The sequence below is a fragment of the Drosophila teissieri genome, chromosome 2R, assembly GCF_016746235.2.
Source record: "Drosophila teissieri strain GT53w chromosome 2R, Prin_Dtei_1.1, whole genome shotgun sequence".
NCBI lineage: Eukaryota > Metazoa > Arthropoda > Insecta > Diptera > Drosophilidae > Drosophila > Drosophila teissieri.
Genome location: NC_053030.1, coordinates 7893981 through 7918322, shown reverse-complemented (window position 1 = coordinate 7918322; position 24342 = coordinate 7893981). Strand labels below are relative to the sequence as shown.

Genomic DNA, 24342 nt, shown 5'->3' with positions numbered 1-24342 from the left:
AGATTAAAATGAAATTGAACTCAACAAAAATTCCGTACTTAAATTCACAAAAAATATACGTTCTACTTCACGGATGTTTAATCTGTAAACATTCAAGACGGGGTGTACAGACATTTGTATCCTTTTCTGATTTTAAACCATAATGATTGTAGTTATATTGCATTGTCTTCGTTTATGTTCAGTATAGTACGCTTTTTACCTATTTATTTAGCTGGATAACCAATAAAATTCATATAAAAGGATGTCATAATGATAAACATATTGCTTTCCAGATTTTGTAAAAATATTAGGTTTTAAACATAATTTATTTTGTTCGAATTGTATTTGAAAATATGAATATAAACTTAAGTGACTCTTAAATATTAGTAAGGAATGGGGGCAAGGAAGGATTTTATGTAGCTTAGAACATCGAACAGGGCTAGTCCACTGTGGGCACAGCAAAGATGTTATTCTCCATGAACCCATACGTAAGATTTCTTCTGTAATCCCACCAGCTATGTGTGGGACGTGCCTGCGTGCCTATCTGGCGGTCGTCCTGCTCTTCCACGGAGTCACCGTCGCCATCGTCCTCTTTCTGTTCTGGACTGAAGCTCGTCCAATGCTCGTAGGGATCGTGCTCGCTGGGCCACATCTGAAGGTTGTTGAAGTTGGCTGCCAGTTTGCCAAACTGATCGATGTGATGCAGTAGGGGATCCACACCTTGGTTTGGAGGCGCCTTCAGTTCCTGGGGCGGAGCTCGCCACTGCGGCTGCTTTGCGCCCAAAGTGGGCAGATCCGTCCACTTGCCCAGAGCAAATGGCGAACTGTCATTGGTGTCTATCATAAACATTCCTCTTGTAGTGGGCCGTATATTGTCGCCAGCTTCAAGCAAAAAATTCGTGGGAGGACACATTCCCAGGAGGTAGGATATGTAGCCACTGCAGGCCCATCCCCAAAAACCCTTGGGTGAGCGGATGGATTCGAGGAAGTACGCTGGAGCACGTTGGTGACTGCAGGCAAAGGAATCTGAGCAGCAGAAACACGGATTAGAGCACATACTTATAAAATAGCGGGAAACGACATACTAATTTTCTGTCCATTGCATCCCGGCTGCATGATTCCACCATTCATGTAGAAATCCGCATGGCCACATCTCTCCATTTTCCCCTGGACCAATGCATTTGTGTGTATCACATCCACATAGCTGGCATCACTGGGATCCAGTTTATCCGCCTTGCCGGAGGTGATGAAAAGGGGCATTGCTGGATCCAATCCCGTGATCCTTGGCAGCATGAACGAACTCAAATTCCTGGCTATGTAGTTGGGCACTTGAGCTCCCAGTGAGAAGCCTATCACATGGATATCCGTATTACCCGTCTCCACCAGGCGCTCTACCAACTGGGCTGTGCAGGTTCCAGCGTGCTTGGTGTTATGAACGGCACTTACGTAGCAGGGTCCTGGGGACAGGATACTCCAGTCCACGTATATGATGTTATAGTCCGCTTTGGCCAGGTATTCTAGAAAATAGTTCAATTACTTTATAAATTTGGCTTATAAGCAGGAATCTTTAAATCGTATAACACGGGGTAAGATCGAAACTACTTAGCTATACATCACGATTTGTTCTCACCCTCTCTCATCTGTTGCAGGGGATGTAGAAACATATCCGAGTTATAGCCGTGGATGATAATCTTAGTGGGATATCGAGGGTTAAAGTAGGAGTCAGTCAGGTTGGACTTCTCCAGGGACTCGTCTATGTGGAGGCACTGCCTGTCCATCGGATTGTGTCGCGTATAGATGTAATACTTGACATCCGGATCCGGACAACTTCGACCTATAGCCCATTTGCACGGACCGACGGTGATATCCCTATTCGAGGGTGTTGTTGGGGTAGAGGGTGTGGGGTTAGTAGACCCCTCAGTGGTGCTCTCATCCTCATGTTGAATGGGAATAGGTTTTAGATTTAGGAATCCCTTTCCGATAGTCTCCCGGCTGAAGCTGGCTGAAGATAATCTTTGAGTAAATGAATAAAAGTATGATTCATTGGAATTACCCACCTAGGAGCAGCAAACCGATGACAAATCGCCAGTGCATTTTGTAATCTAGAAACTCGAACCACTTTATGCATCCACCTGTAGTTCCGATTGATTTGAAACTCTAAACGAATTTCTTGGCCAGTTTCGTGAAGCGTTCGGTCTGAAAACGTTGGAGAAACTAAGAGCCGGCTGGTCGAGTCAAGCCGATTGTGGCCAAATTATAATGAGATATGCAAATGAGTGAGTACTTTTGATGGTGTGATTGAGTGTGGCAATAAAGTGAGAGTTGCGGGTGGAAAAGTGAAACCGACCTAAGAATTATAGTTACACAAAATAGGGTGTCATATGTATGTTATTTCAAGCGGATTCTTAAAACTTTTGTCTAAATGGTTTTGTGTGATTTCCTGTATAACGATCCAAACGCTTTTTCTTTCATGAATTCAGAAGTCTTCATGATTTGTTTATAATTTTTGAGAAAAACTCATAAATGCATTACCACAACACTTACTCACTCAACGATATGCACTCATAGACAAGATATACACTTACCTACGTGATTGCGATTTTAATTAGCAACGTTTACTGAATGAAAACTTTTTGTTATTATCACCAGCGATCTTGGATCACGTACTAAGGCGAATGCTCGCAGGTCTTTTAAATTTATAGGCATCATGTCTTACGAAGAATCATGCATTATTATTGACTCGGTCTTGTTCTAGAGACCCACATAGATAACCAGAGATACTTCCCGACCCGGGTCAATGAAAACAAACTAGAATAAGGTATGTAATTTCATTCAAGTGGGGAAATAACCAATATAAGTATAAGTAAATCAACTGGAGCTTTGTTTATGGCCGTTATGTGGCAAGCGAGCGAGCAACAAGCAATAAATATTTGCAAAGATTTTCGCAGTCGCAAATATTTGGTTTTCTGCTCTGGAATTGTTTTTGATGCCTTTGCGGTTTATTGCCGGTACGTGTGTCTAGAACGCCCACGGTTTTCCTCACGATTTTCCACTCGGAACCTACTCTTAATATATAATATCGATGATACATATGTGCAAGCCAATTTGCTGCTATATGGAATGTCAAACAAAATGCGTATAAATGGCTAGATGGAAAGACATTTCCCGCCTGTGTCTCCAAATGACCGACATGTGGGCAATATTGTCGAATTTATTCAAATATGAATAGCTAATCTTCATGTGTAAAAACTATAAAACTTGTGGGCGGTTGAGTTTGCTTAAAACCATATTTTAATAGGCAATTGGGATAAAGAATGTTGACGGCAAGTATATTTCCAATGTCTTGGTGAATCTAAAATTAACATTTTATTTTTTATTTCTACATTTAAATGATATAAAATTGAAATTTTAAAATTGAACACATCAAGTAAGTGGCTTTTCACACATGTTGATCATGCATCTGGATGGGGGATTCATGGCCTTTTCGGCACTACACTTGAAGGCCTCCTGGAACTCGGGAAGATTCATGTACCCCCTATTCAACTGGGCAGCAAATATCTCCGTTTGGCGGTTGCATAATTGCTGGGCCACTGCATAGAAGAGAACCCTTTGTGGATTCAATCCGAAGTAATCCAGCACAAAGTTCTCCGCAAAGGCGAACCTCTCACCCTGAAGCCAAAAGGTATAGTCCCTGAGGGAATACTGAAAAGAGCGATAAAACTGGAAGATCTCTCCGATCTCGTGTGAACCCAGTGGCCTGTAAATAGGAGCCAATTTTGCATCGTAGTGTTGGAGTGATTGTCTTTCTAAGCAATCCATGGCGGTATAGTGGCCATCGGTATCCATGAGGAGTCGGGATTCCCTCCAAAGTTCCAAGCCTTGTGTGGCATAATAGTGATAGGTGGGGCGGTGCAAGGAAAGCAGCGCGAAATGGAGAAAATGTCTCAAGAAATAGGCTGGCTGGTTTACATCTTCCTCGTCTACATACGGCGATACAAAACTGTGACGCAGCTGAGCCCGTCTGAGGATTAGGAGATTTCCATAAAAGGAGTTCTCCACGAATCCCAATTCTCCGTAGTTTTCGTTTAGTTCAGTTATATTTAGATAGTTTTCTGCGTGGTTGTGGAGAATGCGTGCCACCTGAAGCTCCTTTTTTTCGACAGAAGCTGGCCACAGGTTTCCAACCCAATCTCTTCTGGACAACTTGGATCTCCTAAGTTTCTGGAAGAGAGTGGTATGAAGTTGATAGGATGCCAGAGCGACTTCCCTGCTCAGATGGGGTCTCAAAACATGCCATTGCCAATATTCAGCGTGCAGTAATCTCTCGAACTCCTCAGATACCCTATAGCAATCCGGGTATCGAAGCTGCTCCCTAGCCTGCCACACCACATAGTTGTACACTATGCGAGGTTCCGTTTGTTTGAGTACTTCCCAACCTTGAGTGATCTTCTCGACATCTAGAAGAAACTTGCGCGCTCCTTCTAGCCGCTCCACGGAGAAGTTGAGTGCGGCAAAATATTGCTGAAAATAGTCCATGGTGTTTTCATCCTGAAGGACCTGCTCTTGACTTGGTCTGGAGGTGGTAGTTTTGGCATTCCCGCTCGAACTTCTTACGCGTGGGAGTTCTCCTCTCATTCCGCGACACAGGACCCTCATCTCATGTGATATTATGCGGGCCACTCGATGATGTCGACCTTCCAAGACATCAGATAGGCTTGACTGGAAATCCGCGACACTAGGACAGGGCAGCTCCCCCATTGGACTTACATAGATCGTATCCATGGCGAAAAAGATATGAAGTAGGGTGGGCAAGCCATGGGCCAACAGTTGAGCTGACAGAACTATCCAATTCAGCTGTCCATTGAGGCTCCTTCGCTCCCATTGGTGTTTGAGGAAAGGCCAAGAAGAGAGCACCTCTTTGTGTCTGGCCAGGAATGGAATCTCCTCCAGCATGCGTTCCCAATGGGAAGTCGCACGAGTAGGGGTAAGAAAATTCCGTTCTCCCCTCTTTCGGCATTCCGCATAAAGTTGAGAAATCAACCGTCCTGGAATAGTTTCGAAATTTCCAACCTCAGCCGTAAAGAAGTTCATTCTGTCCTGTTTGTTATACAGATAAGGTGGAAGGAAATCTTCTGGATTTTCCTCCTTCGTTTGATCGAAGTTTCCACAAGCATGTGCATAGAAGTCATCACACGGATCCATTGAGTCATTCTTAATTTTTACCAACTGTTCCAAGTTGCTTTTGTACAAATGGCTAAAAAACTGGCCCGATTCTACCTCTGAATCCACTTCCGTTTCCACTTCCGTAACTGAACCCGCGTCTTCTTCATCTTGAGACCTCACTATTTGAATAATAGCGAATAAAGCAAACTGAATGTTCCAGCGCATTTGGTGTATATTTAATTGTGATCCGCTCGTTTGTTTTGTTCCACGAAAACTGCGCAAAATCGTGCTCACAATTCCCCCTAATCACTTGATAAGCCAAGGAAGCTGCGGATTGAGCTATATGTTCTCGATTCTATCAAAGTTCCCAGTTCTCTTTGCGCTCTTTAATGGAGCTCGCCTTGAACTTAAAGAACTTTGCTTTCCGTTTTGCCCTACGTCGTCTACTTATGCCTATTATGTCATGATGATTTAGATTTCATTTTATACATGCATGTAAATACGATTTTAACCATTTAAAACATGTGAGTTTCAAGAAAATATCTATTAGTGTAGTGTGCTTGCAAAAATATTTGCAAACTTATCCCAAAAATTATCCGTAATGTTCTTAACAAATATTGCGCATTCGCCATGTGGCCGCAGCTGCAATGGATCAACCTAAAAACCTTATTCTATCAGGTCGATTTTTATTTTTTTTTTGTTCATTAACATTAGAGTTCATCTACATGAAATTTCATTGACTTTTCATAATTATCTTGGTCATTATTTATATATGTATATTCTTGTTTCAAGCAATTTTGTTTTTATGCCATTTGCGCACTGCATTTTCAAATTGACTTAATGACAAGTGTCAGCTTAGGGAAAGTATATGTTTTTTTAGAAAAGTCAAGGACCCGAGATGTGTGACAGTTGTTTATGAACATTCTGGCTGGTATTTATATGTCAACAGACGATATGATTGGAGGTTTGAAGGAGGTGTGGCGATGTAGAAAACGATTTGTGCTTCAGCTAAGACGGTATTAGGTGGAAAGGATTTACGTATTCCCAGTTGAATTTTAGTTATATATTTGAAAGATATATTATTATAATATATTAACAACATAAACATCCCGTGCTATTTCTAATTCAAACGAAAAGAATTGTAGATCCCATGCCAAATTTAAACCTCATGATTTCAGTTCCCGTGCACTTGCGGAAATTCCAAAACGCTGTCAATAATTTTGAGGGAAATGTTCCGAAAAATGGAACAAGCCATATACTAGATGCCAAATTATTTTTAATAAGCGTATTGTTATTGTTGGTGATTTGGCTTCAGATCCGGCCAACGGCTGCTCAGAAACTGTCAAAAGGCGCGCAGCAAATTTATTTTATTTATTTTCGATGTTATTTCTACGCGACTTTCCAAAAAGTCTGCACTTTCTGCCCTGGTAGTGGCGTCTCATTTTGGCCAATGGGACAACATATTTCGCTATATGTATATCCAAAAGCACGAATACACTCTCACCAATCTATATCCACTTGTCAGATCTGCTCCAACTGCGTGAGTATGGATGCTTGCAGATCGCAAAGTATTTCATCTATATCCCAATTCGTGGACGGGCCAACGATTTTAGTTGAGCCAAAGGCTTTCAGCAGTTAATATCACAAAATTGTGCCTTTCCCCAGCGGACAAAAAACCAAGGTAAACCCAGGAGCCAAGTGAAGTGACCTGAAGACCCCAGTCGAATGATACAAAATCGTGGGAGTTCAAAATCGAATTCAAGTGTGCCGTATTCGTAATATAATAATAATTCTGCACACGAGTTCTTTTCAATTTTTCTGTTGGAACCGGTCCAATCTATAAAACTGGAATTATTTCAATCTATATAGACATACGGTTCTTTGATTGCTCTATCAGAAAATCAAAGAGCACAGAAACATCATGTAGATATAGCCAGACGACGACGAAAGAAAAGAAAAATTTAATATTTTCCATATGGCTTTGATATCTGTCGCGTTTATATAAAATTTTTTACTTATACCATTGAATTTTATTTGATTAGATTATTTTAAAAGAAAATCATATGTGGTGCGCGAAAATTTATTGCCGCCTTTTTTATGTTTTTATGAAGATAAACTTCTCACGCGCCAATAAAAAATATTTCATGTATACGTAATCCGAAAATAGGGAAAAGCATCTAAACCTGTCCTTCTCAACCTAATAATAATTTAATATTTTATCCGCAGCAAATTCAATCAAGATGAGCGAAGCCCGTAACTTGTTCACCACCTTTGGCATCCTGGCCATCCTGCTCTTCTTCCTTTACCTCATCTATGCCGTATTGTAAAATGTTTCCGGCCAGTAGAAGGTCCTTATGGCAGGACAGCAGGTAAGACAAAAGGCATTCTAGTTGATTTAAGGGTGGATAATCAAACAGTTTTAGCTTATGAATAAATACCTAAATAATAATCAAAAAATATTTTTGTAGTGAAAGTAATATTTGTTTCAATGTACAGCATTTCAATTACCGCATTTTCCCATTCAATTTTATCGAGATAAATCCACATCAATCACGAACCTTGAAATGGTAATTGAGGCCAAATGTGCCACAAACTCAATGGGGACTACGTGATAAATAAAAATTTAATAGTTAAAAACGTTTTAAGGCAGCAGATTGGCCAAACGTACAAGTTGTTCGGCCTAAAGTAAATAAATATGTTAATCAAACACACAACTGGAGAAGAGAACATCTTCCCCAGCAAAAAAACCCAAGCCAACCAAAAAATAAATAAACAAAACATTTTTCAAATGACAAGGTCCAGTCGGAAAAAGCAATTTGTCTAGGTGCAGTCCAGCAGATGAAAAATGTTCAAAGACCACAGAAAATTGGCTAGAATCGCATGGAATTTAAATATATGTACATCTACATATGTACATATATCTCTAATATGCAGATTGATCTACATACGTACATATGTAGATATACAGATCTAGAAAATATTTGTGCCGCGTCAAAAATATTACCAACAACTGGACTCACATACAGCCAAATAGCCGGTGATACATACATAAAGAAAAATGAATTTTTTATATATCGTCTATATAATCGGATCTATGTGGGTGGGTGGGTGCGTGCGCCCAGGCAATAGCCATAATTCCAAGCGCTGGCCAACTTTTTGTGGAGAAGTGGAATTCAGATCGGGAAATTCAGTTAATGCGCGCCTTTAGCTACGAACGGTTGGAAATCTCCTCAAGCTATTAACTAAATCCACCCCCACAAGTGTGTGATCTCGATCGATCGATCTAATTCAATCTAACTCAATATTATCCCTATAGCCAGCAGCCAAATCAAAGCAATCAAAATGAATGAGGCCAAGAGTTTGTTCACCACCTTCCTCATCCTGGCCTTCCTGCTGTTCCTGCTCTACGCCTTCTACGAAGCCGCCTTCTAGGCCCACATCCCCAGTCACCCATGATCACCAGATCCACCAGTACCACCACCCATTACCAACCACCCATCAAGGATAGCTTACATGTTGAATTTCAATTCCAAGCCGCCGGCCATGCCATCATCTTGTGGCCCGGTGGAGCTTCTAGGACCCTACGCGTTTAAGATGTTTAGCATTTAATGGATTTCTACTAGTAACCTAAGCCAGGTGAGCACCCATCCCCCTCCCCCTTCCCCAGCCAATTAAATCAATTATCAAACACACACATCAAACCAATTATCGAAACACTCCCTCGACGCCGAAGAAAAACAAAAACCTTGAATACATTTTTTGGCAGCTATTTGGCCTGTTCGCGATAATAAATAGATTTTCCGTTTCTATTTTTTAACGACAAGATTTCGACATGGCCCACTAAACACCTTCCTGTCGTCACAGCCCCCCGTCATTTGGAAGCATTCAAAATTATTTTCACACGGCATTTTCCAAATGTCGCAACTTTGTGATTCGAAATTATTTTCGCTCAAATATGTTATATCCGTCCTAGTGCAGAAGCACAACAAATGTTCAAAGAGACAGTTTTTTATGGCCTGAATTTATGATTGGCCGAGGTGGAAATTATAATTAATTTTCATTAAATGTTTTTGAATATTTCAAACGCTGCTGATAAATAAACTTGAACAAATTTTCGAGTATAGAGCGCTATTTTCGAGAAAGTCCAATGCTGCTTTTTTGCAATCCCTCCATGATTTGTTTCAGGGAACCAAAAATAAATCTCTAAGAAGCTTTTGTTCTTCGAAACAAACAAATGCCAGCAGTTGTTTATGCCAATGCGGCCACTTGAACAAACCAAACACGAAAATAATACATTTTATCAATCGCAGGGACTTTGCGTCAGACAAAAATGATTCTTGATTCTTCTTTTGCAACCAATAAGTCGAACACTGTTATAAAATAAATGTTTCAAATAAATTCTCTGCTAATGCACATTGCAGATGACGTCAATGCCACCAGTTGCCAAAATCGGAGGCTCGGCGATCAGGATGAGCACTTGGATGGGTAACCCCTGCCAAGTGGTAAGTACCAATTATTCCGATCCCCTGGGATGCGCCTCAATGAAATATATTCCCCAATATTTATCCGTTTGTTTTTTCACAGTGCTCTGCCACATTTCTTCCATCTTTGAGGCGCTGCAGGATCGATAAATCTTGAGAACTTTGCTGCCGGCCTTGGCGTCATCTGCTCTAATCATAAATATAGTTTTGTGATCTTTTTTATTTTCGTTCGGCAATGGAATCTACTTAGTTTGCAATTCATAGACCATGATGTACAGTATAAGCAAATTAAGAACAACACCAGCAATCAATGCGAACCATCGATCATTGGTTATTTCATTGCTAAACAACCACGTTTATTTCGCACTCGTACTTATTAAGACATGCATAATGTATAACTGCATTTTATTCGACTTTTCTTAAACAAATTGTGAATAACAACCGCAAAAAACAGCAACAACAACTGCAGGAATAAAAACACAAAAACCAAACTATTTGTTACTTTTTCTTTTATTCTGAAAAACGTGTGGTTTTTACTTACAATAATCAACAATCACTTCAATGATATTTTAATGATGTATTTCGTATAAGTACATGTATTAACATTGTGGGGCGCACTTACATATATTATATTTTCAGGCATACTTTTAGGCTTGTTCAAATCTTGAATCGGTAAAAATACCGTATTACCGTTTGCTGTGATTTTTAATAAATAACGAACAAAAAAGAAAAAAGAGGTAATAATTGTTTATAGTAAACCAAAGTTTCAATTGGATTTATAAAATTTTTGAAAATGTAACGATATTTATTCAGAAAATATTTTTGAAATTTAATTGTCCCACCGAAAACGATTCCAAACCGTCCAGAACAAAACATTAAGACAAATCACTGGCTGTGACTGGTTCGTTAGCGGCCAAACGCTTCACAATGATTTAAACCTGAGCCTTGTTGAAGACCAAATCTCGTTCTTCTCAAGCAGATACAACGACGATAACTGCCACCGTAATCGTTCGCCGAGATTACAGGCTATCCAATTCGCAGCTCAAAGAAACATTTTGGTCTTCTAAGATGTTATAGAATATATTATTTACTGAAACTCACTACTCGAATTTGACCTATTCTATATATTAAGATGAAAACAAATTATATTTATAATTAAGAGATTATTTACTTAAGACAACATTTAGGTTAAAGGCTTTAATTGATCTGTTCCTGAATAATATTAAATAAAGATGTTAATTAATTAAAAAAAATTGTTTTAAAAAGGGTTAAGCCTTTTAATAACGTTTTACTTTAATAACATTGATATTTAAGCATCCAAAAAACAAATAACAAAAAAATACAATTTATTTTACTAGGCACTATTAAATCTGCAATTAGAAAGGTGTAATTTATTTTGCATAGTCTTTGCTTCCAGCCAAAATATAATTTCGTGTAATTGTGGGCAGTTCTTCAATAGATCTTTAAAGTACTTATACCTTATTTGCATGTGGCATGATGCAAATTGTGGCCTTTGACTACTGGGCACAATTTAATAAAACAAACAAAACAAGAGAGAATGCAATAGTATAATTCCTCGACTATCAGATACCCGTTACTAAGCTAGTAGGATTGCTAGAAAGATTACAGTAGACACTTGCAATGCAATTAATAAAACGAAAAAATGAACAAAACATTTTTCAATGTTTCTGGGAGTGGGCGTGGCAACCTTCTAAAGCAAACTTTAGCTGCTTCTATTTCTCTAAAGATTGCGTAGCTAATATCAGTTTTAGGCTTTAACAGCTCGCGGGATCGCTGCGTTTATACGGACACTATTGCGGACAGAAGGACCATGTCCAGATAGATTCACCTAGTAATCCTTATCAGGAATGCATATACCTTATACGGTCGGAAACGTTTTCTCTTACCTGTAACAACCATTTCAACGCGTGCAGTATACCCTTTTACTCTACGAGTAACGGCTATACAAATTGTAAAACAAGCAAAAAGCGCAAGCAATGAAGCGGATACCCAGTCATTGTTGGTCTTCAGGCGGCTTCCGACTGCAGTTGGCCACTTTGCCATTTTGTCGGTCAGCAGTTTCGCGCGCTGGCCAACCGGTTTCACGGCTAAAACCGTCCAAAACCCAACCCCCTCCGCTCCTTGGCCAAATTGCAGCGCTTATGCAATCCGGCAGTGCATTTTGGCAATTGATTTTGCCAGCCGGTTTTTGGACGTGCCTTTTATCTTTTGTTTTATGTGTGGTTTTACATTTTTAATTTTTTATGGCTTTGTACAAAAGTGATTTTTCTTCTAGTGTATAGTTTAAGCCTTATGACTAAGAACCAAATATTTACATGACTCCTAACCTAGCCTAACAACTTAAGTAAGCTTCAGTTTCTTTTGCTTTTGCTCGAGCGCCTCGATTCTCAGTCGCTTGAAGAGTTGGTGTCCCAAGAATGTGCGGATCGGCAGGGGAGCCAGTTTCATGAAGGCATACTGAAAAAAAAGGTTAAGGCATTTAATAACTTCTAGTCCGGGAATTAAGTCTTATTGGATATGGAAATAAATGCTTAATCGGCAAAAAGCTGACCTGAATTCCGTGGGTCCAGAAACCGTTGGTCTCGCTCGTTTTTCCCAGTGTAAATACGGCTGACCGGGCGAAAGTATATGCGTTCGGGAAGAGCAGACCTCCCTGCATTACCCGATCGGCGTAGGCATTCATCTTGGTGACCACAAAGTTGGGCATCACCAGCTGCACGTGGATATTGTGTTCCGCCACCTCCAGTTCGAGGGCCTTGGAGAAGTAGGTGACGAACTTCTTGCTCGCAGCATAGACGGTCATGTTGGGCAGAGGCTGGAGCTCGGAGGAGGATCCCAGGTTGACAATGGCTCCCTTTCGGCGACCAATCATCTGGGGCAGGATCTTGCGGGTGAGCATGGTAACCGATCCCATGTTGACGGTGAGGAGGTTCCAAAGAAGATCCTCTGACACGAGGTCAAGGCTCTCCGGGTGGTCATACATCATACCCACGTTGTTGACTATAAAAGTGAATAATGGTTAATAGTACGACAATTACGGTTCAAGCATGGCCATAATGGTAACACAATATGTATAACAACTCATATCAAATGGCAGTGGCATTAAGTTCCGCTGGCCAAGATCAATGTCAACTCTTATCAGCCAAACATTTTATTAAGGCTGCCTTGAGGGGTTCGCAAGGTTGTCAAAATGTAAATTGCTGAAGCGTTTATGAGACTGGTTGGCCGAATAAAAAAAAACCCCAGCAACAGCGCTTCGCCTGCGTACTTGAACATCGCCTAAGCCACTCTTCGCCTCGCCAATAGACCAAAAACCAGAGTCATTATAATTGCACGCAATTATTATTGTTTGACATTGGCTGCCGCGCAAGAGAAATAGTCACAAAATATAAAGCGTAAATAAGCAGCTGCTACTGTTGACAATGACAATGATGAATGTATGAATTGGTACAATATCGGATAGCAAAACCGCTAGTATCTGGCGTAAGTGCACAGCTCACTTAGCCAAATGATGTTTATGTTTATTTCGATGAGAATATCTCGTATTAATTACTCACCCAAAATGCCAACGTCTATACCCGACAGTTCCTTTTCGATCTGATCGTACACCTCGCGTCCCTTGCAGAAATCCACTGCAATCCACTTGGTCTTCACTTTGTACTGGCTCTCTGGGAAAGAAGTTCGAAATTTAATAAAAACACGTACTAAGTAAGTAAAGGCATGTACTTACCAATCTCATTGGTCACCGCAATAAGCTTCTCCTTCGTCCGCGAGATGAGCACCAGGTTGACACCCTGGCGAGCCAGCTCCCTGGCATACTCCTTTCCAATGCCATCGGTGGCGCCAGTCACCACTAAGTGAAGGGAAGCGAACGAAATCTTGATGAGTACAGGCGAAGGTCGCCAAAAGGAATCCACATTTATTCATTTTTGGCAGTGGGACTAAACACGCGAAATATTTAATACTATACTACATGAAAATATCACCGAAGTTCTATGTAGAAAATTAAATATATTTGCAGTTTCACAAAAATATTTATGTATATTCCTAATTATTAACAGCCGATTTCATATATAGTGGATATAACATAATGACTATAGAATTACTATAGCCATCGAAACAGTCGAAAAATTATTTGAAAATAACAGAAAGGAGTCATAGTTTCGTTGTTTCTGATAGGTAAAGGTTCTAATTCGGTATAGATCAGTTTTTAATCAGATATATAATTGCTGCAAGGGTATATAAGCTTAGGCTTTCCAAAGTGTGTTCATTTTATATAAAGACTGGAATCCACTTTACAAGACCCATTTCGTCACTTTCTGATGTGTACCCATACCTTTAGCAACTGAATAATGCCACGACCTCCTTGAAAGACCTTTTCGAATCTAGCATTTGCCTGCTAATTAACCCACTGCATTCGCCTGAGTCTCTTTAAATCACATCGCCGGTTGTAGTTGTCGGTTGTCGAAACCTCAGCAAATATCATGAATGGAATCGGCCGCAGAGAAGCGATTAGAAGCAAACCGGCTAGCGTGGTGGCAATTGCAGCAATGTTGCCACTGGCAGCTGGTTATTGGTTGCCAAATATTTGTGCAACGAAAACGTGAAACACGGCAGCAAACTTACGAGTACGACGGCAACACCAATCGATTGTTGGCTCTGCGTGTTGCTCCGAAATTACGACTGCTATAGTTTGGCAAAGATTTGCACTTTGATTGGTGAGTAATAAAAACAGATGGATGGAATCCATAATTCAATTGGGAGAACCATATACTGCAATTAAGCAATAAACTCGAGCAGCGATAAGCAAATTTATAACTGATTGACTGCTTGACCACGAAGAGCAGCACGAGACTCTAGTCAATGAAAGCGAATTAATTAGACAATAATAATAAAGCAAAAACAAAGCGATCGCAAAGTGCGAAACAGGCGAGAAAATCGCAAGCCGGTTTACGAGTTGAATGACTTTGTCTGGTCCATAAACGAAATTGTAAACAAATCCAGTTGCTTGAATAATTTAGTTATTGGTTCACAATTACTCTTTGGGTATATTTTGAATAACCTTTATTAATGTTTTGCACAATTTTGAATGTATATTGTATTGTGTGAGTATTATATTTAAAGTTAACCCTTTTTTAAATATTTTTAGAAATATCAAAGAAAATAATTTAACAAGAATAAATAACTGTTTATTTAATTTTCATTAATAATGATACCTATTATGATTCACAAATATATGGATTTATTTGATATCTCAGTTTAACTAAAAATAACCATCCGCAACAACCGAGCACACAGATAAGAAATTTCATTTCGGTATAAATGACGATGGAAATTCATAATGGTTACTAGTTTCTTATCTTATCATAAATGGATTTTGTAACTGTTTTCCCGAAACTTGCTAACCATAGTAACGCGTATCAGTTTTTATCGCTCGAAGATTTATTTGGCTATAAGTTAATGTAGTACATGAGGTGGAATTACCGTATAAATCAATAATTTAATTTATCAGAAAACAAACAAAACAATATAAAAGTACTTCAACGCTTAACACGTTTATTTGTAATGTGAAAATGGTTCTCAATACTCCGAAATTAAGCCTAACATTAATATTCTTCTATGAATGTCCATAATTTATAGAATTATTAGGCAATATTATAATATACAAGTATTATGGAGATGTGAAATAAGCTGATGCCTTTCCCTTATGAGAAGTGTTGGATGCTACCTCCATATTGAAAAAAGTACACTCCCCCAGGAAATAAACAATTTGCATTTGCGAAAGTGAAGCAAGCAAAAACACAAGCCTCAAATATTGACAGACCCTTGGGGTTAAAGTATGCAAATGCCGGATTGAATAACATGGCGACATGTGGTGAATACTGCGAAGCTCAGGAATATAATTCGCGCCTACCGATCGAAGCACTCACCTGCCCACTGTCCGAACTTCTCCACCAAGGTCTTTGGCAAGTGCGGCTGGAAATAGGGTTCCAGGACGGCCTTGATTATGCTGACCAAGGACTTGAGGTTGTCGTACAGGAACACGCCGATGGTGAGCAATCCGACCAGGTAGATTGCCGCCGAGACCAGCTGCCAAATGAACGCCATCCTCAGCAGGGTGTAAATGCTCACTTCCAGAACTGGCTGCATGGTTAAGAGAGTTCTTCTTAAATAGTCCCGATAGGCCGAATTTCGTTTGGTATTGTGGAACTTGTTCTTATCACTACACGGCCGTGCTGATTATTTACTGCTTCGTTCACAATTACTACTATGCCGACATATAATCGCTCGACTTTCGCACTATCGCGCGCTGTCTGTCTGCCTCTTTTTCCGGGGGCACAAGTTGCAGCTTTGAGCGCCAATCACGCACTGAAAACTTAAGACCGCGACTTCGTTTTTTCGTTTTTTCGGGCTTTTGGTTTCGGGTTTTCAGTTTCGGATCTGGTCTTCAACAAGCAACAGTTGTAAAATAAATATCTGCGACTTAAAGCGGAAAGGCCACTGCAGTTGGGGCTCTTTTCCGCGGTTTTACTCAGCTCTTTGGCGGTTTATTATTTCATAAAATTGTAAACTTAATTTTGTTGCCTTTTACTGCGGCCTAAAGGTGTTGAAAACTACGTGTCTTGGTGGCGGGTGAATTATTCGACACTTAATTGTTGCTAAAGAAATGCCCCTCTCCCTAGCTCGGAATAATCGGTACTCGGTATTTTCACTCGCGGTCAGCTGTCGTAATTTTGAAATTTTTGCTAAGTGCATAATCAGCTTACTAGTGGTGTAGAACTAATTGCAAACAATTAGGCGAAAGATGCGTTAAATTGTCTTTTGTCATGCAATGACCCCTGTAACCTGAGACATTTTACTTGTACGGATTTTCCTTTATCTGTATTTTCTTTTGCATGTGGATAAATACTCTATAAGTAATACACTTTTCGAAAATGCAATTACTGCATCAAATTATGACAAATTAGTAAAGGGAGTCGTGTTTCTCTTTTTTGCACATGTTTAACTTTGAACATTTTGTTGTACCAAAAATTATAATGTGTTATAAGCATTTTAATGATTTTTTTAAGTATTCAAGGGTAGAATCCCCTAACTAGTTCTTTTTAATTAAATTTAGCTGTTTCTCTAACAAATCGTACTTTGGTTGCTTTGGGATTTTTCACAGATAATTGCTTAAAGTTGTTTTTACATGCTCTGCCTCTATTTAGGAAAAATGTACAATACAGTTCCCTTCACAATCTTTTACAACACCATAAGTTGCGCTTATCAGCAGAGCAAAATGCATTTCCCTACAAGCAAGAAAAAATCTCATCGGTGTACTTTTGTGACACAACAAAAACTTCATTATGCATCCAAGTATTAAGCACCATTTCTTCCGAAAAGCATTCAAAGTTGGTAATCAGTGGTAATTTTGGCAAAGGCTTAACTAATGCATATAGCAATTAAGTAAAAATATAGATAAAGACTGTAATAGAGGTAAATGACAATCGGAAATGTCCCAAAACCAACTGAAGGGTAAAAAACTAACGAGAATTGTGAATTGTGATTAATGGCTTTTTATTCAAAAGTGTGATCATTTTATTTTATGGCCCGCTAAATCAAAATTTTATTACCACCTCTATCAGAAAGTTTCGTGTGCCAGTGAAAAGGTCATTTTGGTCATCGCTCACAAAATTCAATTTTCCACTTGTTGCTCGCTTGAAAATGCCGAAATACTTTTACGAAGTAAATAAATAGCTCATTTAGTTAATTAAAAGCAAGGTTCCACAATCCGAAATATAAATTATTTATTTGGAAACGACATAAAGAACTTACATGTTGTCCACGAACAAAACAGTACAAGTTTTCAAACGCTGTGAATATAAATCGATACTGTATGAGTAAAGGGCTGTCGGCTACCTCCTGCCCAGCCGAATATGGATTCCAGACTGAGGAACCAGGCGGGAAAAGTTCAACGAGGAAGTTCATAAGCTTTTCCCAACCGTTCTAATTGTAAATAGTGCTGTCGCTTTAGCAGTTTATTAGCTAAGATGAGTCTTATTATGGTATCTGTCCACAAATGCCTAAATAGATCCGGGAAGAATACCTATACCTATTTTTCATAACATGAAACATTCTAAACTGTCTAAATTAAATTAACACTTAAACAGCAGAAAGCTTAAAGAAAACTTCAAAATTTCCCACGGTACTTAGCAAAGTCACGAACCAATGCCAATACATGCACCCGCCTAAAAGTGTGCTATGTTCATTTTAGAATTTTGTTTTAGTATTATTTATTTTATTTGTTAAGGCATACGGGGAAATCTTGGAGCCCCTTTGTGTCCTTCTTTTCTATTAATTCAGCCCATTTGGGCGCGCCGGCTAGCTATAGTTAGCTTTTTCTAGTTTACAATAATTTTACTACAATTACATAACAACAATCACAGATAACAAATAGGATTTAAGATAAGCGTCAGCTTCTGCTGACTCTTGTCAAAGGAGATCGGGAAATGAGATCCCTCGGTTGCCTTCTGTTGAGCCTCCTTGGTGGGCGAGATCTGGTTAGAGCGCTGCACTATGGGGAATTTGACCTGTTTTTTTGGCATAAATTAATATCTCGCAAACTATTTGAGATACGATGATCATTTCTTTTACTAGTCTTATACACACCTTTAAAATTATTTTGGAAAAGTGGGTGACCACCCCACGCCCCTCCCACCCACAAAATTAATATATTATTTTGCATCTATTTCAAAGTTAAAAAATAAGTAATTTTCATATTCCTCTCTAATATGAGGATCATCCAAACATTCGTCTGCATGTTCAAACTCGCACGACAACAATTCAATGACTTCTCGCGGAAGAGGAAGTCGTCTATGTATTTTAGTGCGCCTGCCTAAATATATTGATGATATTATGGGGTCCGAAGTTTCCAATCCTCTGCACTCAGGGAAAAATTAACGCTTTTCGATTCCAAACCTAGAACGAACCGCATCGAAAGTACGGTAAACTCGAATTTTTTTGATTTAAGAACCAAAATTTAAATTCAAGAACGAATAATTTCAGACCGAAATTATGAATTTGAGAACGAACGTTCTGGATCCAAGCACTAACATTTGATGGGATTAAGAACGATAAAGTACTAATTTAAGAGCGATAAATGTACTGCTTTCAGTATGGGAAATACTAAAATTAAGTAATTAAACTACTAGATTTGAACTCGACAAATTCCCGATTCAAGTTGTACAAGTTAACAACTGAAGTGTGAATAACGTCTACTTTGAGTAAGAAACGTTCCTATTTTGTGAACTAGATATTCAAATTTCAGAGCAAACAGTTTTAGTTTAAGAACGAATCGTTCCTATTTTAAAATGTTGTTAAATTCAACATCAACGCGTCCTTTATATGAGGAAAAACAATTTTATTTGAAATTAATAATACATAAAAACTTTCATAACTACATTTTTTTCTTAAAAATAAAAGGTTAACACTTTTCTTAAAGTTCTTAAAGCTAAATATATTTAATGCGAACATACGTTTTTTATTAATTTATAGGATATAAATGTAAGGGTGCGGTGTCGAATTCATTTAACTTTTTTATTAAAAGCTCTTTTGCACAGCCAATTTCGTAAGCACGAAAATGTTTATTAAAGTTATATACTTCGATTTCTTGACAAATAACATGGGTATTTTCATCATACGCTATAAACATTTTTATTTTAAATAATTTTAAATCGGGTGGAAATTCGCCTAGGTAGTAATTTATTTTGTATTGGGTACCCTTGAAAATTAGGCTTTCAAACAGATGGCATTTACTATAGTCCTCAAACTTTTCATATAATAAATTTTTATAGAGTTTGTCGTGTGCATTACTAATGTTTGTTTCATTTGGTAAAGTTCGCACAGGTTCTAAAAAGTTTTGGTGATCAAATAAAAATTTCGAAAATTTTAGTCCCGATTTTACAGCTAATGTGTGTGGCGGATTTATTCTCGAATTTACATTGTTTAAATATATTTTGGCATCTTTAAGCTTTGCCTCAAATCGCATACACCAAAGAAATTTTAATGGACCACATTCTTCTATTGCTGTTGCATAATGCACTAGGAAGTGGTGTTTTGGCTTTAAGGGACCGAACAGGTTTACATAGATGAAGTGATGTTTTTCTACTAACTTTCGCAGGAAATTTAAATCTTCTTTCACGTATTTTGATCGAAACAAAAAATCTATTATATCTAATAATAATAATATGACTTCCCATTCCTTACACTCTGCTGGCACTATGTCTCCTATCATTAATGGCAAACAGTATATAAATGTAGCCACTTCTGATGCAGTCATTTTTAAATTAAATTTTTTCAAACGATTTAAATTTATTTTGACAGAGTTATTTCCAATTTCCGTTTCCCCGAATGGAAACAGTGCTTTTCTAGAATTAATTTCATCCAGCGTTATTATTTTGTTTTTAATTAACGATAAAAGTTCGTTACATACATATGTCATACACGCATATGCCTTCAAGAACATCATGCATTAAATCAAAGCAAAAATTACTTGGGACTTTAAAGGATTTTAAGCTATTAAAAATACAATTAGTTTTAATACCCGTTTCTTGAAAATTGTTTTCTTTCAAATCATTTGTATAAGATTCTTCGTTTCTTATACTTTCTGGTTCTTCCATATAGTCAAGTTGCATTTCAGATTTAGTACGCCTACATATCCTACAATAACGTTTTGAGTTAAAGGATTGAACAAATCCGAGAATGCTATTTACAGCCAAATTATCACCGACAATTAAAGATAAAACAAAGCAAACCTTTCGTGACTCATTTTTAACTGTCAGCATGATTCCATTTTCTAATATTTTGAGTTGCTCAACCAAATGATAAAAAGATACTTTGTTTCCACAGTGCTTAAGTGTAATTTGGACAACAAATACTGTGGCATTAACGGAAAATTTATGTAGACACCGCATATTGAAAATGTGTGAGTGCCTAGCGGATTGTTAATTTGAAAATCGTCAAGATACAATATAAAAGGAATAACTATTTCAGAATTAAATCGTTTTAAAATATTTCTAAAAAGCTGACCACTTGCGAAATTTCTTAAGTCGTTTGCGTTTAGGCTTGTCTGAATATTTTCTACAGTTAGATTTAATAAATTAGGAATTTCAAAAATTTGCTTAAATATGAAAGCTAAAGGCATTACATAAATATCATAATCTTTCGGGCCCAACGTAGGGTTTCCACATATAACGATTTCAGAAACTTTTCTATCAATTTGAAATTTTGTGGGTTCCTTATATAGACTTAAGCCTTTTAAGGCTTCAAGAAATCTGTGCTCGGTACGAACTTCATGGAGCGGATCCCTAATAAAACTTAAAATGTTGTGTAAATCATCAGTTAGAGTACATGTTATGTGAGCTTCAATTGCATTTGCTATATCATACATTAATGAGGTAATTATATTTTGAACTAAAATGACATGACTTCTGGGCATATACTTCAAATCATAAAGAAGTAAAGAAGTACTTATAACTTTTTTCTTTAAAAAATTCAAGTTTAAGTTCGATTCTGAATGTTTATTTTCTGATTCAAGAAAATCATGTTCGCTTGCATTCTGATTATTTAAATTTGAATTAGAAATAGACTGCTTTGAAGATAACGGTTTAAATGAGTTTTCAAAATTATGGTTTGAGCAAGAAGATATAGAATTTTGTTCACCTAATATAAACGGCAGTTTTTCATACTGCGGAACTTCGCGGTGAGTTTTTTCCAAATGTATGCGAAAGTATGAAAAATTAGTAAATACTTGTTCACAATTTTGTTGCTTACAAACTATTTTTAACGATTTTCTTGTTAATAAATGACTTATTTTTAAATGGGATACTATAAGCTTTGGATTTGGAAGAGTCCTTAGACACCGAAAGCACACAAACATTTTAGTTTTGGTTATGTAAATAGCTTATGACTGTAGTTAAATTTGGGGATTTCTTATCAAACTCCGTTTCTATCCCAAAAACATATTTTTGAATAAACGTCCACGCTTGTTCGCAAGGTTCTGGATATTTTAAGCCGTAACAGTTAAAAATTTTAAAGCAGGTATCCAGACTTCGAAGAAACGAGTCGAATTTCAAAAGGTTCTGATCAAAATATACGTAAAAAGCGGCGAGATCCGTGTCTGAAGTACCGTGTACAATGATGAAAGGTTGAAGAGATGATCCCTCGGCGTAATGAAGGCACACCTGCTTGTCAATTTGGCGCTTGTAGTCGTTCAGGCTATCTAGGCGCAGCACCATCGAATTCTGCGCATCTGCTATTGTCACCTTCTTAGTTTTTCTTCCTTGCTCATTAACGAAACGCGCCGTCGGTGGCAGCACGGCGGTGGCAAATAAAAAGTCCTGGGCATCTACAAAAAACGAGGAAAGACAAATATATAAATAATTAAAAATAAATTTTGTTATTATTTATCATTTATTGCCGACTTTGCTTCGGTAAGCTGTTGCCTGCTGTGATGGTTTTTCACCTTCTTGTCGTAAAAAGGAAACAAAGTCGTCTTCAGGTCGTCCCACTTTAAAAACAATGCATTCTCTTTCTCTGCGTATATTTCTTGAAAGTCGATGTTTATCTGTAAATATTACACAATAATTTACAAATTTATTTCATTTAGAAAAGTAAGTTACGTTTGGCAACACGGTAAAGTTGAACTTGGGTACAAATATTTTATATGAAAAGATGCATTGAGCTATATGGTATAACTTACCAATTCAGGTGCTTGAGCATGGCAAAGTCTCGGCCAAGCTTTTAAAAAATCTGCAGCACTCAATTGGTTCAAATCCTTTTGGCGCTTCAAAATGGCCTTTAATGACTTAGCAACGGCTTCGTCAACTTCAGTGGGAATGGAACGGTGGCTTTGGATACTGCTTGCCGATCTCAAATTTTGTTTTCTTCCCAGACAATTATCTTTGGACAACTGGTAGCGCTTATTTTTGTACCGCGAGTACAGCTTACCTGTTGGGTTTTTGTATTTGGTCCGATTTATATAATAAAAGTCCTGTAAATAAGAAAAGGGGTTATCTGTGCATGCATACAGATTCGCTTATTGTTTAACATATTTGCATACGTTAAATATAATTTTAGCTTTTTATTAGATTTCTCACCTTGTGTGACACTATAGTGTTTATTAGCCAAACTCTGTCGACTTCCAGCAAAGTGTTCTTATTTAGTAGTGCTTTTCCGTGTTCATTCTCCGATAATAATGAACGAATGCTCTGTAAATATGATACGTTATAAATATAGGATAAATAGGGATAAAATTATGAAATAAATACCTTGTTTAGAACGAAGTTTTTTTCATGGTCTTCCTTATGGTCATTGGTTATAGAAGGTTTCTCACAGTTCTACAAAAAGTTATAAGGTATTCAGGAAATCGAATTATAAAAAAAAAATTCTTACATTTCTTTGATTCCATGAGCAAAGGGCTCTTTTAAATTCCATCCGAACTCCTAATTTGGGAATCACCTCTTTTAATTCTTCGTCTGTTATATCTTTTAGTAAAGACAAGGTCACTCCAGATTCTACAAAAATAAATAATAAATATAAATATAATATAAATATATAATACATTTCTTTTATGCTGTATACTTGCATACATATGTATGTACATATGTATGCGTGCATGCGAACACGTGCATAGGCCAGCAACGCTTAATCTTGGCGGTTTTTTTCGTGCTTTTGTGTTTCACTTTCTTAGTTAAAAATGTTTTCTCAGAATAAAACGAACAAGTGTATAAAAACAAGAAACACGAAATTCGCTAATGCATGTTGTGACGCGGCCGCGCACAATAATAAATAATAGATAATAAATAACAAACAATAAATAAAACATAATAAATAATTCATAATAAATACTAAACAATTCAATACAATAACATAATTCATAATAAATAATTCATAATAAATAAGCCATAATAAATAATACATAATAAATAATACCGAATACGTGATACATAATAAATAAGGCATAATACATAATAATAGATAAAACCATAACATAATAAATGATCATCATAAACAAGGCCAAATTCAAACAAGGCGCGCAAGCGCGCCCAGATAACTAGAGGGGCACACTAACCCCGAAACCCGGCCACACTAAGTCGGGCATACGGACATACGGGCACACTAAGCCAAGGGCTATATAAAGCGGGCGGCTGGCCTCAGAATAGGCAGTCGGTGGTCGGAGTCGACCGAGGTGGAAGTCACCAGCGAGCGGGAAAGCAGCAGGATCAGGACCAGGATCGACGAGTGGTAACTATTGGAGAGTAAGATCAACCCCCCTACGTGTATACCCCTCCTTAGCTGACTTCAGGGTCCGAATTACGTATCTACGCTGACTTCAGGGTCCTACTTATGTCTATACGTTGACTTCAGGGTCCGAATTACGTATCTACGCTGACTTAAGGGTCCGTATAATTATCTACGCTTACTTCAGGGTCCGTATAATTCTCTACGCTGACTTAAGGGTCCGTATAATTCTTTACGCTGACTTCAGGGTCCGTATAATTCTCTATGCTGACTTAAGGGTCCTACATATAATTCTCTACGCTGACTTAAGGGTCCTTCATATAATTCTCTACGCTGACTTAAGGGTCCGTATAATTCTCTACGCTGACTTCAGGGTCCTACATATAATTCTCTACGCTGACTTAAGGGTCCGTATACT

At 38.0% G+C, this 24342-nt stretch overlaps 3 protein-coding genes and 1 long non-coding RNA gene across 7 annotated transcripts; 1 reads left to right on the top strand and 3 right to left on the bottom strand.

Moving 5' to 3' along the window:
* Positions 1-69: 69 nt before the first annotated feature.
* On the bottom strand, positions 70-2628 carry LOC122612381 (phospholipase A1 member A). 2 transcript variants are annotated; one of them, XM_043785954.1, is made up of 5 exons: positions 2565-2628; positions 2037-2175; positions 1610-1981; positions 1065-1496; positions 70-1005 (listed from the first exon to the last, which is right to left on the bottom strand). In XM_043785954.1, exons 2-5 carry the CDS (start codon positions 2071-2073, stop codon positions 419-421), a joined length of 1428 nt encoding a protein of 475 aa, XP_043641889.1. In that variant the 5' UTR covers positions 2074-2175; positions 2565-2628; the 3' UTR covers positions 70-418. The 2 variants fall into 2 exon arrangements, with proteins under 2 accessions (XP_043641889.1, XP_043641887.1); XM_043785952.1 differs by having other exon boundaries at positions 1610-1977.
* LOC122612382 lies at positions 2149-8778 on the top strand. Of its 2 annotated transcripts, none has more exons than XR_006325613.1 (3): positions 2149-2255; positions 7369-7511; positions 8459-8778. It is a non-coding gene; the product is annotated as an uncharacterized LOC122612382 (long non-coding RNA). The 2 variants fall into 2 exon arrangements; XR_006325612.1 differs by lacking the exon at positions 2149-2255 and adding an exon at positions 6714-6823.
* LOC122612380 lies at positions 3385-5384 on the bottom strand. Its single transcript, XM_043785951.1, has one exon. The coding sequence runs from the start codon at positions 5365-5367 to the stop codon at positions 3403-3405; it is 1965 nt and encodes a 654-aa protein (XP_043641886.1). The 5' UTR covers positions 5368-5384; the 3' UTR covers positions 3385-3402.
* Positions 8779-11857: 3079 nt separating the features above from the next.
* LOC122613094 (hydroxysteroid dehydrogenase-like protein 1) lies at positions 11858-17587 on the bottom strand. Of its 2 annotated transcripts, XM_043787093.1 has the most exons (6): positions 17460-17587; positions 15575-15788; positions 13375-13497; positions 13202-13312; positions 12196-12644; positions 11858-12101 (listed from the first exon to the last, which is right to left on the bottom strand). In XM_043787093.1, exons 2-6 carry the CDS (start codon positions 15750-15752, stop codon positions 11985-11987), a joined length of 978 nt encoding a protein of 325 aa, XP_043643028.1. In that variant the 5' UTR covers positions 15753-15788; positions 17460-17587; the 3' UTR covers positions 11858-11984. The 2 variants fall into 2 exon arrangements, with proteins under 2 accessions (XP_043643028.1, XP_043643029.1); XM_043787094.1 differs by lacking the exon at positions 17460-17587 and having other exon boundaries at positions 15575-16005.
* Between the last annotated feature and the right edge of the window lie 6755 nt (positions 17588-24342).